The sequence below is a fragment of the Podarcis erhardii genome (assembly GCF_964252035.2).
Source record: "Podarcis erhardii genome assembly, chromosome: 4".
NCBI classification, from domain to species: Eukaryota; Metazoa; Chordata; class Lepidosauria; order Squamata; family Lacertidae; genus Podarcis; species Podarcis erhardii.
The window spans coordinates 54379881-54402396 of record NC_138508.1 but is presented as its reverse complement, the minus strand read 5'-3'; the positions used below and the strand labels follow the sequence as shown (position 1 = coordinate 54402396).

General features: G+C 42.8%; 2 protein-coding genes across 2 annotated transcripts in view; both read right to left on the bottom strand.

Moving 5' to 3' along the window:
• The window catches only part of MRPS6 (mitochondrial ribosomal protein S6), a 28492-nt gene extending 16309 nt beyond the window's left edge, over positions 1-12183 (bottom strand). Inside the window, exon 1 of the mRNA XM_081859449.1 lies at positions 12049-12183. Coding sequence (XP_081715575.1) covers positions 12049-12093 — 45 coding nt within the window. The 5' untranslated portion in view covers positions 12094-12183. The remainder of the gene's footprint in view (positions 1-12048) is intronic.
• SLC5A3 (solute carrier family 5 member 3) lies at positions 866-12185 on the bottom strand. The gene is made up of 2 exons (XM_081859448.1): positions 12049-12185; positions 866-4307 (listed from the first exon to the last, which is right to left on the bottom strand). Exon 2 carries the CDS (start codon positions 4010-4012, stop codon positions 1868-1870), a length of 2145 nt encoding a protein of 714 aa, XP_081715574.1. The 5' UTR covers positions 4013-4307; positions 12049-12185; the 3' UTR covers positions 866-1867.
• Positions 12186-22516: the final 10331 nt, after the last annotated feature.

Genomic DNA, 22516 nt, shown 5'->3' with positions numbered 1-22516 from the left:
ATATTCAAGTTTGGGAAACCCTGAATAAAGTATTGTTTTCAGCTATTTCAGGACACCTTGCATTTGCAAGGCAGAAGCACAAAGTTTGTATATATAAAAAATATTTATTCGGCATGGGATCTCAGCTCTCAGTGTTACATTCCACAACTATTACCAGAATGCTCTTTTTATTAAACTGGAGCTTTGAACCCTAGGACAAACTAGGCCCTTTTTGAATCAGGGCTAGCAATAAAATTGACTTTGGGAAAGAGTTCTCAGTAAGAGTTCCAAATTTGCTCTTAATTGCTGGTTCCCACCTCTATGGGCCCACAACCTTGTGGCTGCAATGCTGCAGAAGGGATGCTCCCCTATCCTTCTCCACACTGCTATGGAAGCATTCAAGGCACCAGGATTTGGGGGGGGGGCAGTCCTTCTTGCTACAGCAGCAGCAGCAGCAGCAGCAGCAGCAGCCACCAAACTGGAAGTTCTTTTCTAGTATTATACTCTAAGCTTTGGGGGTGGAGTGGGGTGGGGTAGAGGGAGGACAAGGAACAGTTCATATGCTTGCCTGCGTACTGAAGTAAAAATATTACTGTTGCTGAGTATCCATGGATGTGCTGGAATAACCCCATTTAAATCAGTTCTGCTTTCATTACCAGAGCCTTACTTACTATACTACACTTCTCAAAGTATCTGTAGGAGACATGTAGTCTCAACATGCAGCCTACACATATATTGGAACCAGTAGGTGGAGATGTTTCTTTTTTTAAAGGGGAAAAGTGAAGCAGTTTAATTCTCCCTCTCTGTTCCTACTCAGCCTAACAAAAATAAAACCACATACAGTTTTAAAAAGAAGTTTGGAATATTATTTTGCCTAATTTTGTACAGACTCATTGTCCTCATTGAAGGCTTGTGCTATTTGTTGCTTCCATATCCAATTGTGAACTGTTTCAGACAGATCATTATACAACAAATAAAAAAGCTGGCTTTGTGAAGCGGTGCTAGGATATTTCCTTTTGCAATTGTAATTCTTTTATTCTTAGCGTGCAAAATTCAAGCACAAGAAAATTCAGATATACACTGAGTATTTGGTTTTGTGAAGAGAACATGCATGTCAGACTCCCTTGTCCATCATCTGAAACATTCTTTCTGCATAACTTTGAAGGCTAATAGGCAATATTCAACTTTTTTAAAAAGTCAATTGATTTCAATGGGTCTACTCTGAGTAGAATTTAGTTGTCTCTTCTGTTTTTATTTGTATATTCAGGTTTCTAACAGCTAGCAAGACTGAAGTGTTTTAAAATATGTGGTTTTATCTAGAAAGGAAAAAAAGGGAATTATAGATTCAGCAATGCAAAATTTCAGTGATCACATAACATTTAATTAGAATACTGGTGTCGTTGTTGTTGTTAGGAAGATCTGATGTTTTAAGAATATAGGGAGAAATCACAAAAAGTTACTTGATTACGACTCCTAAAAGATATCATCTTCTGACACTCAAAAATACTCTGGAATGCTCTTCATAATGTACAGTTTTGCCCCTTTTAACTATAACACTATTTTCACTTTTGCTGGACCTCTGAGAGTGCTTTAATATTTTACCTCTCAACACACATTTATCTCTTACTTTGGTATACAAAAACCCAACATTTAGTACTGCACTTAATCCCACAAACATTTTGCATTAAAACAGAAATGCTAACATATAAAACGTCTAATGATTTTCAAAAAGGTTGAAAAATAATTTGGCTGACGATAAAAGCGTAAAGGAATCCTGAGATATAAGACTAAGACACACACACACACACACACACAGATATATAAATATTTCTCCAAGAACCTCTATCTCTACTTCTGTATATCTGACCAAATAAAATTCATCATTTGTTCACACGGAGAAATAAACAAACATGAATATTCCAACTGAACACACACAAAATAGTCCACTGTTTAGTATTAATTTAGCTTTTGGAGTCTCTTCCAGCATTTGTAGACACATAGTCTCTTCTTCCCCCTTATCTCTGACTGGACTGTTCATGTTTTTGCTTTTAAAGCCACAGAACCAATCTATGAATTTCCAGGGTCTGTCACTACTTTCAGTCTCTTCACCAGTCTTCTCTTTACCCATAAGAGCTGCCTGTCCATTAGAGTAACTATCAACTGGAGTCTCAACTTCAGAGTTGCTTAAAGATATCACTGGATTGCTCTCATCTCTGCAAGTAATTAAGAGATTGACATTTTCAGGCTGATCATTTTTAATATTTTCTTCAGATTTCCCATTTGAAGTGATATGATTTGAAGTGTCGCTGTATTTTAAGACGGTCTTCCCTTGTGCTTTGAACGAACTGCCTGCTGAAGCGCTTTCCTTTACGGTCCTGATTCTCATAGACCAAAACGTTGTCGTCCGAATTTGTTCTTTTGAGGGTGGTGGTGTAAGCAAGCTTACTACTATAGCAGTAATTCCAGTGATCCAAAACAGTGCGGTAGCAACATACATGTAATGGATACTTTTGATAAAGTATGGTCTTGTGTCTGGCTGGTCACACTCAGGAACACGATAGATAAATGCCAGTATAAGTCGTACAGCTCCCAATGCAAATCCAACCATTCCACCAAAGAAGGCCCCATGCTCATTGCAACGCTTCCAAAATACACCCAAGAGAAAAATAGCAGCCACTGGTGGAGTCAGATAATCTGCTACCTCTTGTATATAGAGATACATCTGACCTCCTTGCATTTCCACTATAATTGGGACCCAGGCAATGCTTATTGCCACCATGAAAGCAACAAAAACTCTTCCAACAATCATCAGTTCTCTAGACGATGCATTCTTCCGTATGAGGAGCTTGTAGATATCCAGTGTGAATATGGTACTGGCACTATTAAAGATAGAATCCAAATCACTCATCAGTGCAGCAATCATTACAGCCATCATGAGGCCTCGCAGGCCAACAGGGACAAGTTTCATTACCAAACGTGGATAGGCAATGTTAGAACATCCAGCTCTGCTTCCACAAACCTGCATACAATGTTCTGGATTGATACATGCAAGATCATCTGCAAACAGTATTCGTGAAATCATACCTGGAATAACTATAAGGAACATAGGCAGAAGCTTTAAGAAACCTGCCATTAGCGTGGATCCTTTGGCATGAACAATGTTTTTTGCTGCTAAAACCCTCTGAACGATGACTTGGTCGGCACACCAGTACCAAACAGAAGCTGGTGTCTGTCCAAAAAGGAAACCAGGCCACGGAACATCTTCATCTGTTGGTTCACGTAACATTCTCAGCGAATCAGGCTTTGGATCAACATGACAGGAATTTGTATTGGAAAGGTTGTAAGTCAACAAGATCGATGTAACATTTGGTTTTGCCAACATGTACTTTCTTTTCATCTCTTCAAATCCACCAACTTCTATCATACTTATAATCATAAGGGTGAGGGCACCAATAATCATAAGCAAAGCTTGAATTGTGTCTGTGTAGATAACTGCCACAAGACCCCCAGTCACAGTCAGCAGTGCAGTCATTCCAATCAGCAGTATTACCGACAAATAAATATTCCAGCCTAGTGATTCTTGAATAAACAATGCACCTGAATACAAATCCACTGAAAGTTTGGTGAAGATATACAGAATTAGAGACAACATGGCAAAGTATACTTGAATTCTATGCCCTCCAAAACGTTTGGATAAGTATCCAGGCATGGTGTATATTCCAGAATGTATGTAAACCGGAACAAAGATCCATCCTAAGAGTTGCAAAAGCATTAAGGCATTGAGTTCCCATGCTCCCACGGCAAATCCGCTTGCTGCTCCAGATCCTGCAAGCCCAATGAAGTGTTCACTCCCAATGTTGCTCACAAACAAGGAAGCACCAATTGCCATCCATGTCATAGATCGCCCTGCCAGGAAGTACCCACTTATAGTGCTCCGATTGTATTTCCACATGGCAAAAAAGCCTATGCACAGCACAAGCACAAAATACAGTGCCACAATGGCAATGTCTGCTGGTTCCAAAGCCGCCCTCATTTCTGTAAACAAAGGAGCTTCCGAAAGCTGATGTCCAGGTCACAGACCTCAAGCCTTAGTAAAACAAATCTTTAGTTTTACAAATACTGTGGATCAAATTCTTTGTCCATTGGTTTGCTATCTTGATGGTAGTGGTTGTGGTACAACTTTGAGAAGAAAAAATTGTTTTCTGCGCTTCTGAAATATTTAGCACGCACTTTTATTCACCAATCCACAAGAGCATCACCATTAACTTGGTTGATGTAGGAGAAATTCTTAGTTGCAGCTAAGTCTAGTGAGGCCTACAGTACCAACCCTGCAAGGTAGCAAAGACAAAAGACAGAGATTGAATTAGAAAAGGCTTTTACCAAGTATCAGGAAAAAAAATGAATTTTGTCATAACAAGTAGTTGAATAGAGCTTTTCTTCCCTTGTAAATGTTATGAAGAATTCTGCATCTCAGGCATGAAATTTCTTTCATAGACTGTAAACAGAGTTCACTAATAAACTAACAGAATGTGTATTGTTTTCTTGGAACAAGATGGCAGATTTGCAGCAGTATAAAGATATGTATCTTTCTGGCCAGAGAAATTTTTATATTCAAAATGATACATCAACACCACACAGACACTATCAGACTTTATTCAGGATATACATGATCACATCACATTTACAATTCATCTAAATTTATCATTGATTTTCAAACTGATTCTGTGTACAGCCAATGTCACTGTATAGTGCTGTAGCAGTAGGTTACATATATAATACACCACTGTCACAATTGCAACAAAAATTTAACTGAGTGGCACACTGCACACTATGTTCCTTCACCGTACATTTCCCTCTCCAATTGCCAAGTCCACTACACTTCCCCAGATCAGAGAAATGTAGTGTTAGGGCACCTACATGCACATACCATCTCTCTGAATGCAGTATTATAACATACTTAAAGTCTAGAATGAAAAACCATGTATCCTCTCACACACATCATATAGCACAGTGCTACACTTTCCCAACCATAATGATGACAGCAGTTGGGAATGTACAATAGGAAGTATGTAACAATCTAGAAAGTGTTGAGGAGGAGATAGGACGGGGGAGCCTAGACAATCCAGCATGTAAATGTCCATAAGACATGGATGAATAATCTATGGCACAGGCAGTAGGGGTTTATAGTGCAAGTGGAGCAGTGTTCAAAATTAGCCAGGCACCAGGCGCATTTTGCACCTGGCTACTGGCCACTTGCGACCAAGCGAAGATGGCCTGACATCTTCACATTCTGGAGGTGCATGCCTGGGGATCCTTGGATCTGGACTGTTTTTACACACTAATGCCCCACCCTGCAGAATTCCATCAGCTATATTTTATCTGTACAACAGGAACGAATTTCTGGAATCAAAATGCTTTTTCTTTGCAACCTAAGCAGGAACAGCAAACATTATAGCTAATTGTTGTCGCTTGTCTTCACTTACCCCACTGCCCTGCTCACAGTTGTGAAGAATATTCTTACATTATGAGTAGTCCGTGTCACCATTAAGAAAGAGAGGTTGGAATGGACCAATATATATGTGGACTGTCCCTGGATCAAGGAACTTTCTTCTTTGAGTTCTACAAAGCTCTTAACCTAGCTCAAGGTTGTCATCTGAACTAGCCAGATGTTTAACTGAGAATCAATCACAGTCAGTCCATCATTTGAAAAATAAAGACTTTAGAGCCGTCTTGCCCCAAAATGGCAGCTAGACATTCTGTTTTGGCACCTGTAACCTCAGCTTAAGGCGCCATTTGATGCCTGGTTTATATATCCGAGTTTCTAACACTGAAATGAAGTATGAAGACTAATGTTCTATGACATGAAATAGGTCTACACCACCACCTGACTCTCCAGTGCTGCCCTTAATACACTAGAGGCAAAAATCACATCATAGCCCAACACTGCATAGATATTGCAATGTACTGTAAAATCACACAGTCTTTTACTTTGGGTTTGACTTGTGTAACATGTTCACAAAGACTGTAAAGTAATGGGGCAGGGGAAGGCAAGAACAGGGAAGGCCTGACAAAAGTTAGTTTCAGCATGGAAACCTAAGCTGGACTAGATCATGTTTTGTGCCACTGCAGTTCCACCGTCTGTGGTTTAATTACTTTCTACAGAACTCAGCACAATATACCTGCCCTTCTTCTGTCTTTGTAAGTGCCCCCATGTGTCTATCTAACTCTGTTCCATAAGTTATCTCTGTACATTTGCAGAAAGTGTTGTTGGTTTTTTGGGGGGGTAGGTCTTGTGCATCAATCTATAAAATCAATAGAGCTTTGATCTTTGTTTCCTTTTTATAAGCCCCATTTTGTTTCCTTAAAAGCTGAAAAGGCCTCCCATTTTTCTAGCAACAGGAAACTGTAGGGAAAAGGAAAATATTCATAAACAAGGTAAGTCATTAACAAGTTCCAAGAGCATAGGGAATGAGGAAATCAAAGGCGGGGGACTGGGTGTAAGTAAACACACAGGAAAGAAGCAAGAATAGGATACAAGCAGATGTGAACTCAAACGTACAAAACTAAAATGCTCCATGTTAGATGACTGGTGTGCATGGTTCACATAACCATACATTGAAACAGATTGCCAATATAAACCTATAAAACTTAAGTTTACCAAAATTCAATACATGTCAGCGTAAGCCTTGCTACTTGGCTTAGAGCAGGCATAGGCAAACTCCAGCCCTCCAGATGTTTTGGAACTACAATTCCCATCATCGCTAGCTAACAGGACCAGTGGTCAGGAATGGTGGGAATTGTAGTCTCAAAACATCTGGAGGGCTGGAGTTTGCCTATGCCAGGCTTGGAGATTTGCAAAACCAATATAATAAAGCTGTCTACAATAGGAAGGTAAAATATTAAGGGACACTGAAGAATATTAATATTCTGATCCAATGGTGCCCATAAGGAGCAGCTAGACCCCATTCTGAACAACTATCAACAACTATCAACAATTTAGCATTTTTTTGTTTTTGTTTTGTTTTAGAGAGGTCTCTGCAGATGAAGCCGCAGTTGGGCACAGCAGAGATCCTCAGAGATCCCTTTCAAACTCTTTCCAATCAGCCAAACTAAAATCTTCTAGCACACAAAAAATAAACTCTACTCAAAAGTGCTGTTTAACACAGCTAAATAAAAATGTCATTCCTTCATTAGCCTTGGATAAAATATAGTGGCAAAGTTTTATGTTACAAATAGTTTATTGTTCATGTTGTACACTATACTATAATCAGTTTATCTGTTAACTGGGTTCTTAACAATGCAAATTGACTGCTAGTTCTGCATTTAAAATGGTGCATTTTGTTCTTCTTTCCTGTAACCCTTTCATTTGTTTGTTGTCAGATGTTCAGCCTTTACACGAGCCCTGAAATCAACTTTCTCCAATCTAGTACTCTCTAGATGCTGTTGGACCATTTGCTACAACCCCCTACAAATACTTGATCATTTGTCATGCTGGCTGGGGCTGATGAAAGCTTAGGCCCATCAAAACCTGGGCAGCACCAACCTGGACAGCACCAAGTTCCAATTAGAGTAAGTTTCAGACTTAGATCTGCATTCTTCACAAGAGTCCCAGCAACCAACAGACACTAGATCATCTACACAGAAACTGGTCAGTGATCCACTATGATCTACTGTCTGCCACTCTTGCCTTACTATACATATGACTAATTTTCTCGTATGATCACATCCTTCTACTCAAAATAAGGTGATCCACATGACAGAAGTTATTTTAAATAAATATTTACCTGTACTAAGAAATTGTTTATACAGCCCTAATGGCATCAAGTGAATTGTTGTTATCAAATGTTCAACAGTAACAGGAACTATAATTATTCAATATTAGTGCCAGTACTAAATGAGAGCATTTTTCATTGCTATTATTACAGAACTAACTACAATGAAATGCAAGCACCCAACAGTAACGGATCAGCAATATCAGATCCTTTAGGACACCTTTGTATTCATCCTTTTATGCCCAGTATTTCTAGCTCACCTTTCTGCAAAATGAGAAAGGCAGGTTACAAGTAACTCATTATAAACATTTAAATACTGTAAGAACAAAGTAATGCAAAAATTAGAACTAAGAACAAAGAGTAAAAGCAACAGCATCCTTAGATTGTTTTAACAAGTTTTCAGAACAAGTTAATATAATTCAGGCACAATACAGACCCCTAGCAAACAGGATGGCAGCAGGTCCATGTCTTTAAAGGTGTATATGTAGAGCAGAAATTTTTTTTTGAAACTGCCAAACAAATGTGTGGGTGGGAATTGCTGAAATCTACCCTTGCACATCCTGCCCTACTTGTAGTCCTCATCTCAAGCACTACACAAGTGAAACAGACTCAAATTTAAAGGCACAGGTCTGCTGCCAATCACATTTGGGCCTCCAAACTCTACAGTCACCACAAATGAACAGATGGGCATTTGAGGCTCTCAGCCTAATTTCATGCAGGTGAGGGAGAGAAGGCAGGTAGGGCGGGAAGACACAAGGAATGTCCAAACAGATGAAGTGACAATAATGTGAGGGAATGGGATCCTGCTACAACCTATCAATTCACACCTCTGTAGTCTGACCTTCCCAACAGAGCTGACAGTGCAGGAAGAAAAGGAGAGAATGAGGTATCCCTACTCACTGCTGAGTACTCACCACGCCTGCCTTAAAGGGTTACTACTACATGGCTAGGTGGAATGTAGTTGGACATTCATCTGCTCATCTCGAATCAACCACTAGGTAAGCAAGCATGGCAAATCACATGTCTGACATAGTCCAACTGCAGAGCACTTTTACAGGCAATACAATATTTGTAAATTTTTAAAGCAATCAATTAATGGAAGGACTCAAAGCAACCAATACATAATAGTGGGCACCCCTAAAATACAAAGAGGTCTATACTAGCTTTGCCAAATGCAACTAAGAAAGTACTCCCCCCCCCTTTTTTTTAAATAGAAAACTATAATTGTGTCTTGGAAAAAACAAACAAGGTGAATAAAGACAAGTCTATTTTCCCAGATTAGTTCACACGGAGACTGAGGAATTACAGCATGTACTCATAATGCTAAGAGGTAAAGCAAAATGTTTTGTGTTCTTCCCCCACTCTTGTTCCTTTCCTTCATGTATTTAATGTATTTTCCTTTCTTCTTTTTTTGTTTCCTTTATTAACTTGCACCTCTGTAATAAAGCCTGCCTAACACACTGTCCACTACACCTCTACATGTGCTCTTCCCCTAAAATGAGAAACCAAAATATACTTGAAATTTTTGTGAAAAAGTAGCTGCTATATTGTATTATATTATACTATATTGTATTACCATATTTTGAAAACTGATAGTGATTAAAAAGGAAAATAGTTCAAAAATCCCAAAATAATTTAAGTATATGTTTGCTTAACTGTATTTTGAAAATCAGTTAATTTAACTATAGATATAGAATATTTGCTCATAAAGTTGATGAGTTAACAAGGTGAGCAGAGTGAACCAGATTATTATGAATGAGGTCAAATGAAAAGCCTCCTCTTCTAAGAAGACAGCTTTAGCAATAAGCATATCTTATCACCCTCTCCTGGTGAATGTACAGAGCAGCAATTAAGACAGACACCTCAAACCTACTAAACAGAATTTTTATATAGAAGTGACTTCCAATGAAATGGGCGCTTACTTCCAACATCACAATAGGTTCAGAACTGAGAAATTGAGCTTATGATCACAAGGCAGCCTACTCTCTATGATGCATTTCCATATTCTATGTAGCTAGCAAATACTGTGAACATTTGGGATTTACAACACAGATTTACTGCAAAAGAGTAGGTTCCATAGCCTTTTAAAGTTCAGGGTACACTGTACACCCAACATGAATCAAAGGGCCCACTTAAAATACTTGCTTCTTTTTCATCCTTTCTCTCTTAAGATTGTACTGCTGATTGGAACAGAACCAACTCATTACTACAGGGTAGCCAATGTGGAGCTTCCATCAACCCTGACCATGCACAGAACCCCAAACGTGCTATTCTGAAGCTGCTGCCATGTCTCCTTGTACATCTCTAGTTAAGATTATCCTAACACTGATCCAAAGATCCCCATGCACTGTTGGCTCAGAAGGCTGGTTACTGCAGATTGTTTAGACAGTTTCTGTCCTCACACTCTCTGAAAGGTATTTTAGAAAGTTGCTCTAACATCTGAGAATGAGAAACAAGATTCAGTCTGCAACTGAGCATCTCTCTGTACTTAAGAGGAACATCAGAGGTTCACAAAAGCCACAGTATTCAAGACCGTATCTCAAACTTAGCTGTTTGCCTTTCAATATGCAATCTGTGAAGTTCTATGCTAAAATACTGAGGTCAGACCTAAAACAAATGGAAATAACTGGGCACCCACACTCTCCAGTAAATTCAAAAATTAGGAATGCACACAATTTTTCAAATAACCCATGAGATCCAAATCAAACCTGGCAATTACATTCAAGAAGTGTGTGCACAAAACGCACAAACTTCATCTTCTAATCTGTACAGCTAACTTTTACTAAGTGAAAATCTATGTAAGCAAAGCTACAGGTTGCTGTATTCAGGCTAAAATTCTATACAAACTTATCCAAGAATCTAAATCTCACTGAAATCAGTAGGACTCACTTCTGAGCATGCATGCATAGGTTTGCACTGGCAGGTAATTGTTAGAACATACTGCACAATAATCCCTGTATTTGTGAAATTGATTAAACTGAGAAAATGGGCAGGAACTTACTTGTCACATATGTACACTAGTCTACATTTTCTTTGCAGAATATTATGTCACACACCTAGAGATAGTTTTCATCTGCCTAGAGATCTGTCTTATACAGAGTTGGACCGCTAGTCCAGTCTTCTCTCAGTCCCTGCAGTCTTTCAAAAAGGCAATTTTGGGAGGTTCAGCGTGAAAAGCAGGTGCTCCAAGGCTGTTACAAGCCAGGGGTACCAACTTGAATAAAATATGGGGGGGGGGGTGTAAGCCCTGCCCTACATAATTGATTACATGATGCGGTGCACCGCACAGTGTTTGAATGACAATGTCTATCGACTTGTGGGGGCTGCCTCCTCAAATTATTTTAAGGTGCAAGTGAAGGGACCTCGGCCCCAAGGAGTTGGCTTCTATGTAATGGGCCCTCTGCTGGGGCTATTACAGCCAGCAGCACCGACCAGCAGCTTTTTAGCAGACCACCAATTACACTCGCTTATTTGACAAGAAAGAAAGAAACCCAGCAGGCGGTCTACTCTACTGTACAAAACGCCGCCAGCATCCCGGAAGCTCAGCGAGCTACGATGGCGGCAAATATTCAAAAGAAGTTCTCCGCTATAGGCAGTCCCCGGTACAGATGTACGGAATTAATTCATGCTTCCGTACATACTGAAAATTTAAGAGGGGAAGGGAATCGTAAACGACGCCCGGCAATAATGCACCCAGGTAACCCCTCCTCCAAATGCGCGAAAATGAACCGGGGTGTTTGGGCAGCGACCACAAAACGTTGCCAAGGAACGACACGAGGCCGCCGCGCCACGTCTGTGTGAAAAAGGAAAACCTCGCATGTGGCTCGCTGGACCCAATGCAGCCCGTGCCTCCTCAACACCCGCCCCCTCGAAGGTTTTGCCTTTTAAAACTAGCGCAGCCAATTCTATTGACACTATTTCTCTCCCCTGCCCCCTTTTTTATTTTTTGTTCGCCAGTGGAAGTGCGCTGGGGGTCGGGGAGAGCACAGCGTCGTAGCCTAAGGGGGCAAGCGCCGTCCCCACGTTTCCCTTAAGGGAGCCCTTGTTCCGCCAGCACCACCACAGCGCCCGAGCACGTGTGAAAAGGGAACGGAGTGGAAGAAGCGCGTTCTGTCCGAGCCGAGAGGAAGGGCGGACGCACAGGGCTGGCGGAAGGGGAAGGGGAGGCCCGGCCGGGAAATGGAAGCCGGGCAGGCGCGGGAAGCTGAGAGAGCAGCTGCGACTGAGGGACGCGAGAAGGGCAGCCAGGAAGGGCGAGGGCGCAGGGTCCCTGCTACGGACACACACAGATACTCACCCTCTGCATGGCTTTTAGGATCAAAGCCAGCTCATAGCGAGGCATCTTTCGCAGAAGTGGAGGAGAAGGAGGTGGGGCGGCTGGCGGAAGGGGCAAAGCAGGGCGCCGGCGTGGTGCCGCGCAAGGGCCGCTCAGACGCGCCGCTGGTCCCGCGCTGTGCCGACTAGGAGGCGTGAGGCGCGCGCGGCGCTTTTAAAAGGGGCCGGTCTGCGCGCGCTCCCGCGGCGGCACCGCCCCCCTTCGATGGCGTCAGGCGCCCCCTCCCTCGCCGCTCCGCTCTTCCCGGGCTGAATGAATGGGGCTCCTTCGGACACGGGGCGCTCCCAATGGCGCCGGGAAGAAGGCAGGGCGGCGCTTTTATCCTAAGCGAGAGAGTCCTGAAGGTCGAGCTGAATGAAGCGCGCTTGGCGACCTCCAGGCGCCGCCTCCCTCGCCATCCCTGCAGCGCCGCCGGTCCCGCCCTTCCCCCCGTAGCCGCGGCTGCTACTGCAGGGAGTGGAAATTTCCACTCGGTCCCGCCTCCCTTCCTCGTGCGCTCCTCTCCCCCCTCGAGGGGAAGTCAGCGGCAAAGCTCTGGCCCTACACGTGAAAGCCGCCTCTGCGACGTAACACCGTATATCCCCCACACACCCCCCCATTGCTGGTTGCTTGCAAGCCGTTCTCGAAACATCCACGAGACGCGGACGTGGGTTGGAGCTGCGCTCCTACACGCCTCGCTGGCGTTCCCGAAGCTTCCAGAAACACCTGTCGCTTACGCAGGTTTTCGGCGTGAAATCCTCGTTAGGAAGGAAAGGGAAATTTCCGCACACGCAAACGGCAAGAGCGCTTGAGACAATTCCCACGATAAGTGGTTACACGAGCGCACGCAGGTGAGCACAACTTGGTTCCTCCAATGCATCCGCCAGCCCAGTATTTCTGTAGTGTCAAACTAGGGAGGGGAAAGGGAATTGCCTGCACACACACGCACGTAGCAGGAGTCTCTTTTGCAACACGTATAATCTGACCTCTGTCACAAGGGAAGTTCATGTATATTCCTGAACTCTAAAGTTTATATGCCCTCATCCCCAAAATAAACATTGGGCCACCCCGTAGATGTACATGATCAGTTAATGTTACTCAGTCAAAATGATGCTTTCAAAATGCTAATCAATACATGATGGTAGAACACCATAAAATAAGTAACTGGGGGTGCCCATCCCAAAATATGCTTTAGGCAAGCACAAGCCAATAGCTCATCCTGTCCAAGGTGCCAATGGATCCTGCTGAGCCCTGAGCTTCTTGTGGACACGGGACAGTCAAGTGTATCAAAGCAAGGCAACAGTCGCCAATATATAAATATAATAAGTACGGTAACTGAAGGTGTCCACCCCAAAAATATCCTTTGGGACAGCACTAGCCACACACTTAAGCAAATGGGAGAGTGTCTACTACAAGATGCCAATGGATTCTGCTCAGCAAAGAGCTTCCTATGGCTGCATACCATGGACAAGGGCACCTAGGCACACCAACAATAGCTAAAGTATATTGGGGGGAGGGACTAAGTAACTGGCAGTACCCATCACAAAATATGCTTTGGGCCATAGCTGTCAACTTACAGATTTGAAAATAAGGGACCAGCAGCCTTGAAAATAAGGGACCAGCAGCCAAAATAAGTTACCTGTTCCAGGCACTCCAGTCTTCCTGTCCTCCTGCAGTCTGGTCAAACTCATGCTGGTAGCTTCAAGAACACTGTCCAACCAACTTTGTAACCAGAGGTTCAACTGAATAGAATCTGAATCACATGCACCACAAGGCCTATGCATCCTCAACTTAAGATGGCTCCCCGGTCTGGCTTTGCACTGCAAAGTTTGCAGCAGCACGTGCAACAAAATGGCGTCCAGCATTCAAAAACCTCCTCAGCTTGCATTAACTAGCCACACACAAGGCATGCAAGCTCCACCCCCCAGTCTTTCATAGACTTCTTATTGGGTGAGCAACACAGCCAAACAACACAGTTGGAGCCTCCCTCCTCCCTGGCCGACAGGGAGGGAGGGAGAGGAGCTGCTTCCTTTGAAATTTAAGGGACATCATTTAAGGGACATTTAAGGGACATCCATCAATAAGGGACAGCAGCGGGACATGGCGCTGGAACAAGGGACTGTCCCTTCAAATAAGGGACACTTGACAGCTATGCTTTGGGCAAGCACAACTCATACACAAAAGCAAACAGGAAACTATCTTCTAAGAGACACTTGTGGGTCCTGCTCATCCCAGAGCTTTCTGTGGGCACATCATGGCAGAGTTAAGGATGTTGAAGGAAACCATGTTGAAGGAAACCACCGATATACGTTGATAAAAATAAGAAACTCTGGGTGTCCACCCCAAAATATACTTCAAGAAAGCATACACTCCAGAAATGGGAGAGTGCCTTCTAGCCCAGAGTTTAGTGTGAGCACATGCTACAAACAAGGGCACCTGTGCATACCAACTATAGCCAGAATATGTACCCCAAAAAAGGAACTGGTGGTGCCCACCCCAAAATATGCTTTGGGAAAGCACAAATATATCCAAACAAACTGAAGTGTCTTCTACGAGATGGCAATGGATGCCACGCAGCACAGAGCTTTCTGCAGGCATATCACCATTTGCTTTCTGATACTACCTTCCTCTCTTCAGCCAAATATTCCAGTTCACAACATCCTTCCCTGCCCCATCTTTCCCTAATTATACTACATTATAACATTTCATATGTGCTTGTAGAACTGGTAGCTTGCCTGCTTAGCTTTAAATTCATAAAATTAGCTTATTGTTAGCATGCTATTTATTAAGGTTTATATCAATTAAAATTTGTTCAGATATAAGTATGTGAACTCCCTCGTCTTCATATGATATAATGTACTTCTGATTTATCTTTGTTGTTCTAGTTAACCATTTGTTTCCCAAAAGTCTGGGCTATGTTCAAGTCTCAATGTACTAAGTCTCAAGTCTTGTTCAAGTCTTAAGGGTATAAATGCATACCAGAAAGGTGTCTGCAACATCTTCAAGGAAACCTCAAAGTTCCAAAATATTGCTGTGGTGTTAAGTGGTGGTCAAGGAGAAGGGCTATGGAAAATAAAGTTAGTTTCCATAGTTGCTACTTAAGTTAATGTCCAGGCATGACACAATGATTGCTGTTTCTGTACAGTGATAGACACTTTGCCAAGAGAAGACCCAAAGGAACCCAAAAATACTGTTACCAAAAGTAGAGAGAGAACTTAGCTATTGTGGCTAGTACCCATTGTTAGCCTTTTCTTCCATGAAATTGTATACTCTTCTTTATAAACCACTTTTAAAATTGTCTCAACATAAACAACCAGTCCTACAATCTCTTTAAAAGACCTGATTAACTTTGATGTTGTGAGATGGTGTGATGAAGCTCAGTTTATAATGTAAGGTCTCTCTTGAGATTTTTCTTTGGAATTGTCCCCAAAACAACATGGGGTTGGCATTGATCAGGTTATTTCTCCTTGGAAACTGAACAAGATAGACAGTGAAATCCCAAGTTAACTACATATTTGACCATCACCATTTATGGTGTGGTGTTTTAGAGCTTGACTTTATGCCCACCCTTACATTTTATCTGGCTTTTTTCTGCTATTCTGCTTGTAATACTCACTAACGAGGGCCTCGTGTCATACAGTTAAGCTAGTTTCCAGGGAGACAAAGCAGAGGGGATTTTGATCTTTTGCACACTTATTCAGTTTTCTAGGTGTTTTCCTTAGACATGTACCAGTGCACGATTTCCCATGAGATTAAATTAAAAGCAAATGTTAAAAACTGTACATGCCTGGTGAGGATGGCAGTAACGCATGGATGAACCAACATTCTCAAACGTTTCTTATTCTGTGTGTATTGTAGTCCTCTAATGACAATTTCATAAAACTAATCTTTCTCTTTAGACAGCATGGGTCATATATATAGCAGATCCCAGCAGGAGCTCCTGAAAAACTAGCTGCTTAGCATCCTGTTCTGCTATAGGCCATTTTCCCAGCAAGGCATAAGACAGAACTGAAGTCAAGTGTTGTGGTTGCTAAGCAATCCCCAGGTGGTTAGGGATTAACAGCTCCCTTCTCTCTTTGGAACCCACCTGTAGTACAATCTCTGTGCTTCAGTCCGCCTGCATGAAACACTTTCCAGTGTTTAACAGATGAAAATGGCCATAATGTCTCTGTACCAACTTCATCAAAACTGATGCTGAAGAAACCAAGTTTTTACACTTAAAAGTAATCCATGATGATAAAAAAAAAAACCTACATGTTTACAGCTCCTTATTTTGCTTAAAGTTGCTCAACTGGAGTTTTACGGAGTCTGGATTGTTTTGACAGGGAGGCATGTGATAGCAAAATGTTAGTTTTTAGGAGTGCATGACTAGGAGACCTTCATACACAAGGCCAACCCAAAACATTTGGCAAAGTATCGAAATAGCACTCCATAGGTGCACAATCCACCTAAAAATTCTCCTCTGCACATTCCATTAGATCATGTGCAGCTCCAGTTCACTGCAGTGGAGCTTACACAAGAGAGCCTTCTAGTAAATCATAGAATCAGAATTATAGAGTTGGGAGGGACCACGAGGGTCACCTAGTCCAACCAGGGTCCATGGTTCAGATCTGACTGTCTCCCACTCTGCCATTCTTAGCAATGCTCCAAAATCTATCAGCCTAAGCAATTATCCTACCTTGCCTCATTGTAAATAAATCATTAGGCAGGGAAATGTCACTCTAAGAGCTCTACAGTCACTTGCAGATGCTGCTGGTGTGCTTTCAAATTATACCTGCAAGTTTGAGGACTAGGAACATGGTGTTTTTTTTTTAAAAAAATGAAAGCTAGGATTATTATCAATTCTGTTTCAGAGCCACAATTTCACACTTAATGTGCACAGAATTTTAAAAGACAAAGTGAGCTTGAGTCTGCGAAAGCTCACACCATAATATATGTCTTTGTCTTAAAAGGCACGACACAAAAAGGCAAGTGCAATATGGAAAACAAGCAAAGAAAGATACCAGTTCTTAAAGTTACCTTTAAAAATGAGCAGCTGCAACAGAACTAGTTCTGTTGGGCAGGGAGGACTGAGCTGGTCTTTCAGTAAAATTGATGGGGTGGCTGCTTCTCAACTCTGCCTCTGCTGCAGCCCAATCCAAGGACTGTTTCTAGAAGACAGTTGAGGGAGGCAGGGGCCTAACGGAGCTGGTCTGTCAGCCAAACTGATAGCACGGCTCTGCTTCCCACCTCCCCAGTATTGCAGCCTGATGGAATGGCTCCTGGCTTTATGGCCTAGTCAAGTGTTTTTCTCTCCACATGAGGAAGCGGTAAGCTGCTGAGCTCACCCTACCCCCATGCTCGCCACGCATTGAGGAAGTTCTGCAACTCACAGCCACAGTCTAGGGGCTACTCTCAGCTGCGCTTGTGCTGAATACCACCCACTAACTGCTGTAGATCTAGTAGGATTTGAAACAGGGACGCGGACTTATAAAAAATATTGGGGGGGCCCGGGAAAGCTCATGAATAATAAATAAGCTCATGAATATGCAAATAAAGTGGCGCCGCCTCCTCGTGAGCGAATAGGGGAGAGCGTGCTGCGCCTATTAATCAGCTCCAAAGGAAATTGGGTGGAGCTTTTGCTCGGGAGGGAGGGCAGGAGGCATGCAGCCCGCCCCTCCCTGTGCATTTTGGGCTGGGGGAGGGGCGGCGATGGCGCTCTGCTGGAGGGGCGCCGGAGATTATTGGGGGGGCGGAGCCCCCCCAAACGAATTTTTGAGGGGGCTCGGGCCCCCTCAAGCCCCATGGAGTCGGCGCCTATGATTTGAAAGGTGGCTTTTGCAACAGGATTTTTAAAATATGGAATCAAAGTTTATAACTGGATATCATTGGGTATCACAATAAGAAACTTTACACGGTGGTGTTTAGACAAGAGGTTTTGGTTTGAATTTTTTGTTCCAGACCTCTATTAGTACATTATAATTAATTGCTGGTTTGTTGTTGTTTAGTTGTTCAGTCGTGTCCAACTCTTCATGGCCCCATGGACCAGAGCACACCAGGCATTCCTGTCTTCCACTGCCTCGCACAGTTTTGTCAAACTCATGTTAGTAGCTTCAAGAACACTATCCAACCATCTCGTCCTTTGTAGTCCCCTTCTCCTTGTGCCCCCAATCTTTCCCAACATCAGGGTCTTTTCCAGGGAGTCTTCTCTTCTCATGAGGTGGCCAAAGTATTGGAGCCTCAGCTTCAGGATCTGTCCTTCCAGTGAGCACTCAGGGCTGATTTCCTTAAGGAAGGATAGGTTTGATCTTCTTGCAGTCCATGGGACTCTCAAGAGTCTCCTCCAGCACCATAATTCAAAAGCATCAATTCTTTGGCGATCAGCCTTCTTTATGGTTCAGTTCTCATTTAAAAAAAATTGCTGGTTAGGGATTATTTAAAACACACACACACATTTGGTTTAGCAAGTGGGGGATGCGGGTGGCGCTGTGGTCTAAACAACTGAGCCTCTTGGACTTGCCAATCAGAAGGTTGGCAGTTTAATCCCCGCGACGGGGTGAGTTCCTGTTGCTCTGTCCCAGCTCCTGCCAACCTAGCAGTTCGAAAGCACGCCAAAAATGCAAGTAGATAAATAGGTACCACTCCGGCGGGAAGGTAAACAGTGTTTCTGTGCGCTGCTCTGGTTTTGCCAGAAGCAGCTTAGTCATGCTGTCCGCATGATCCGGAAAAACTGTCTGCGGTCAAATGCCAGCTCCCTCAGCCTGTAAAGCAAGATGAGCGCCGCAACCCCAGAGTTGTCTGCAACTGGACTTAACTGTCGGGGTCCTTTACCTTTTTTTAGTTGCTAAAAATAAGTTATTCATTATATATTTTTTATTTATTACATTTTTATCCTGTCTGGGACTCAAGGTGGTATAGATAGGGGCTGGAATTCAATGTCATGGTCCTTTGAACGTCCTGTCAACACAAGCATTGTAGCATTCTGGATGAAATGAGCCCCCTCTCTTACCCCCTCATGCTGTTCTGGGGGTCCACCCAACATCCTCCAAGCCAATTTCAGTGGGGTGCACAGGGAGAGGGGGGAGTCCTGAATGAGGTCAATGAGACTTACTCCAGGTATATAAGAGCACAAACTAAGTCAATTCCAGACTATCAAATCTTTTCCTTGTGTTCTTAATAAGGCAGTATTACCTATGGTTATGTGTTCAATTGGGAAGACTCCTCATCTGGCTTATCATAGAAGAACCAGCTTCGTCACCCAATATAGGTGTGCAGATTTATTTTTAAGGCCAGCATATATATTTTTGATTTTTTTTTTTTTAAGAAACATCCCCCAACTCCCATAGGACGTTTCCCCATGACATATGAATATGAAAGCAGCATGCTTGGGAAAAGGTGCCAGAAGAATGTTTTGATACAACTTGTCTATCCATTATAATTAATTGGCTGGCAGGCAGCAGCAAGCACAGGCTGGGGATGTGTTAGGATATAAAAGAAGCAGCATTATTACAGCCCACGATATGAATTCCGCAGGACTGTGGCATCTTTGTTGGCAAGGCACAACAAATTCTCACATTGTGTCAGTCGGGGCAGGTGGGGGGGGGGGAGCCAATGCGTAAGATGAAATTGTGAATAACATTCTAACAAAATAGAACGTTTCCTTGTTAATAATGTATTGGCTAATTCTAGTTTAACCTTTTAAGATAATGAACCTACTTTCGATTCTTATTTGAGCTGACAAATAAAATCAATTGAAGTGAAATGATAGTCTATTTTGTTCTTCAAAATAAATGAAACAGTGTGAAAATAACAGGAAATTGCACTGAGACCTGAGATTACCTATGCAAGGGAAACATAGCCTTCAGAGAACCACATACCACGATTTGTGTGGCAACCCCACACACTCTCAGCTGTGGGAGGGGGCAGTATTACCCAGCATAATATTTTGTGTGTCCCCCCCCCACACTTTTTTTGCTGTTGCTGCCCAAATTAGTAGAGGGCCAGAAAAACTGTTTGAGGACATCATACTCAGCCCCTGAACTGGTAGCCAGCTCTGACCTATTCAACAGATTCATCTTGATCAACTTTCTAGCCCAAGATTTCTAAAGATCTGTGCATGCCAACAGAGTAAGTGTCGTCTGAGAATAGTGCTGTGTGGGAGGCAGGCACATCAAAGGCAGATAGATGTCATTCATACATAAGTGCTGGGGGTGAAGATTCAGGACTAAACCAAGAAATGTTGCTGCTTCAGATAGAACAGTAAATGTTCTCCACCATCATCACCAGACAAGGTTCATAATACCCAAGGTTGACTAAGCTATTTTAAGAGCTACACAACCTCCTGATTTGTACAGCACTTCCTTATGCATAAGGTCTTCTTTGCAAATCTAAATGGAGAATTTACAAGTGAACTTTAAAGGGGAACATTTCTCCAGGCTTATTCCTCATCTTTGTAATTTCAGATTAGACAGGACACATGCTTGGGCTGGTTCAACAACAACCAAATAGGTCTAGTGATGATGCTGATGCCTAGCACTACAATAATCTGGTTAAGTATGACTCCACCACTGCTGGCACCTACTTTCTAAAAAAGAAGATATAACTGGCTTTTACCTTTATGTCTGCATTTATTTTTTGCATTCTGCTTTTACTGGAGACCACTAATCTACACTACAGCTAGAACTGTTGGGGGAGGGGAGCAGCAATTGTGGTGGGTGCTGCAACTCTTAACAAGCTTAATATTGCCTTAAATATTGTTCTTTGTTTAATTTTCAGGGGGAACTGTACAGTGATGTGTGCTGGGCTTAAGCCTTACTGATGCTGCCCTTGAACAACAGAGATGGGACTGACCAGTTCCTTTGCTTGCTAGCTCTGGAGTCCAGCTGCCTGACTAGCAACAGTGTATTTGTTTTGGTATTTTGCTTTAAATATCAGGACTATGAAATGCTGCAGTTAAAACAAGGAGGCTTGTGGCCCATCCAGTCCACCATCTTGTTCTTACAGTGCCCAACCTATGGGAATTCTGCAAGCAGGACCTTAGCACAACAGCACTCTCCCTTCCTTCCATTCCCAGCAACTGGAGTATTACTGCCTCCAACAGTGGAGCTAGGGAACAGCCATCTTGGCTAGGAGTAGCCATTGGTAGCCTTATCCTCAATGGATTTGTCTAATCCTCTTTGAAAGCCATCCAAGTTGATGCCCATCACTGCCTTCATGGGATTTCATATATTTGTATCTTGGTTTTTCACCTAAGAGTGCAAGGCTGTGCACTCCTCTGCCCCTTTTATATTTGCAACCGCCCTGTGAGGTAGGCTAGGCTAAGTTACGTACATAAGCTGCACTTGTTGTCATTACATTGCAGGGGTGGGTGCAGGCCCCCCCCTCCACATACAATGGACCATGCCCAGGAAATCCTATTGGTGTCCCTGGGCTCTGTCTTGTGCACCCAGACTCCACTCTGGCCATATTGGACTTCCATTCACTGAAACTTCCTGGGTACCATCCTGTTCAGGATCCCATGGGTGAAACTGCCCTCCATGTGTATATTTCCCCCAGTTATGGCCATCTGTACTGGGCTTTGCACTCTTAAGTAAAACAAATGTTTTCCTAGTGGCTTTCTAATTTTTTATTTTTGCAATGTTATTGCTACAGCATTACTACATTTGGGTGAACCTTATCTAGCTTTCTGTAAGGCACAAGCAGTTTCCATATGCAGAAAATTTAAATTTGATAAAATCTCTTAGGAAATTGTAACCAGAATGGGAAATGTTACGATTTCGGTCCATACCCGAACACATTTTTACAGTTCTCCATAAAGAGAACATTCCTCTCTGACTAAGATATCAGGTGTCTTTGATGGGATTGTGCTGTTCTTTAAGAACTGAACGCTTGTTACCTTTTCTTTTTCATGCCAGCTGGCTGTGACCTGTAATTTGACACTCTTTCTTTAAGAGAATAGCTCTGATTGGGCAGAAAGCTGGGCGAGAAGCAAGTTGTGGAATTTTCCTTTGCTTCTCAATCATATGAGCCAAGCAAGCACTGCACATCAGTGGAATGGCAGACAGGATTCTCCTATGGTCCAGCCTAGATGGCCACCATTATTCTGGAACTTACACCAGTGCTCTTGCAGCAGCAATGTTAAAAAGCACAATCATAGCAATAGACAAGGGACTTAACGTAGTGTTATAAGTTTGTGGGTTGCAGACCCATTTGAACCCCTGGATCCAGCAAATGCCAAAATATAAGCTAGGCTAGCTTGCTATGTTCAGGTAATTGTCCAGGTGAAGGGCCATTAAGAGAACAAAGGAGAGGGGACTCTGTGCCAGAGGAGAAATTTGGTGGGGCCACTCCTCCAGTGCTTAGATAGTAAGGAGATCAAGAGCCAGAGGGTAAAGCTGCAGGCTGGAAGGCCAGTGAGTCAGAGCATGATGTTTGATTTCTGTCTGAATCCAAGGCTGTGGCTATGGGAGAA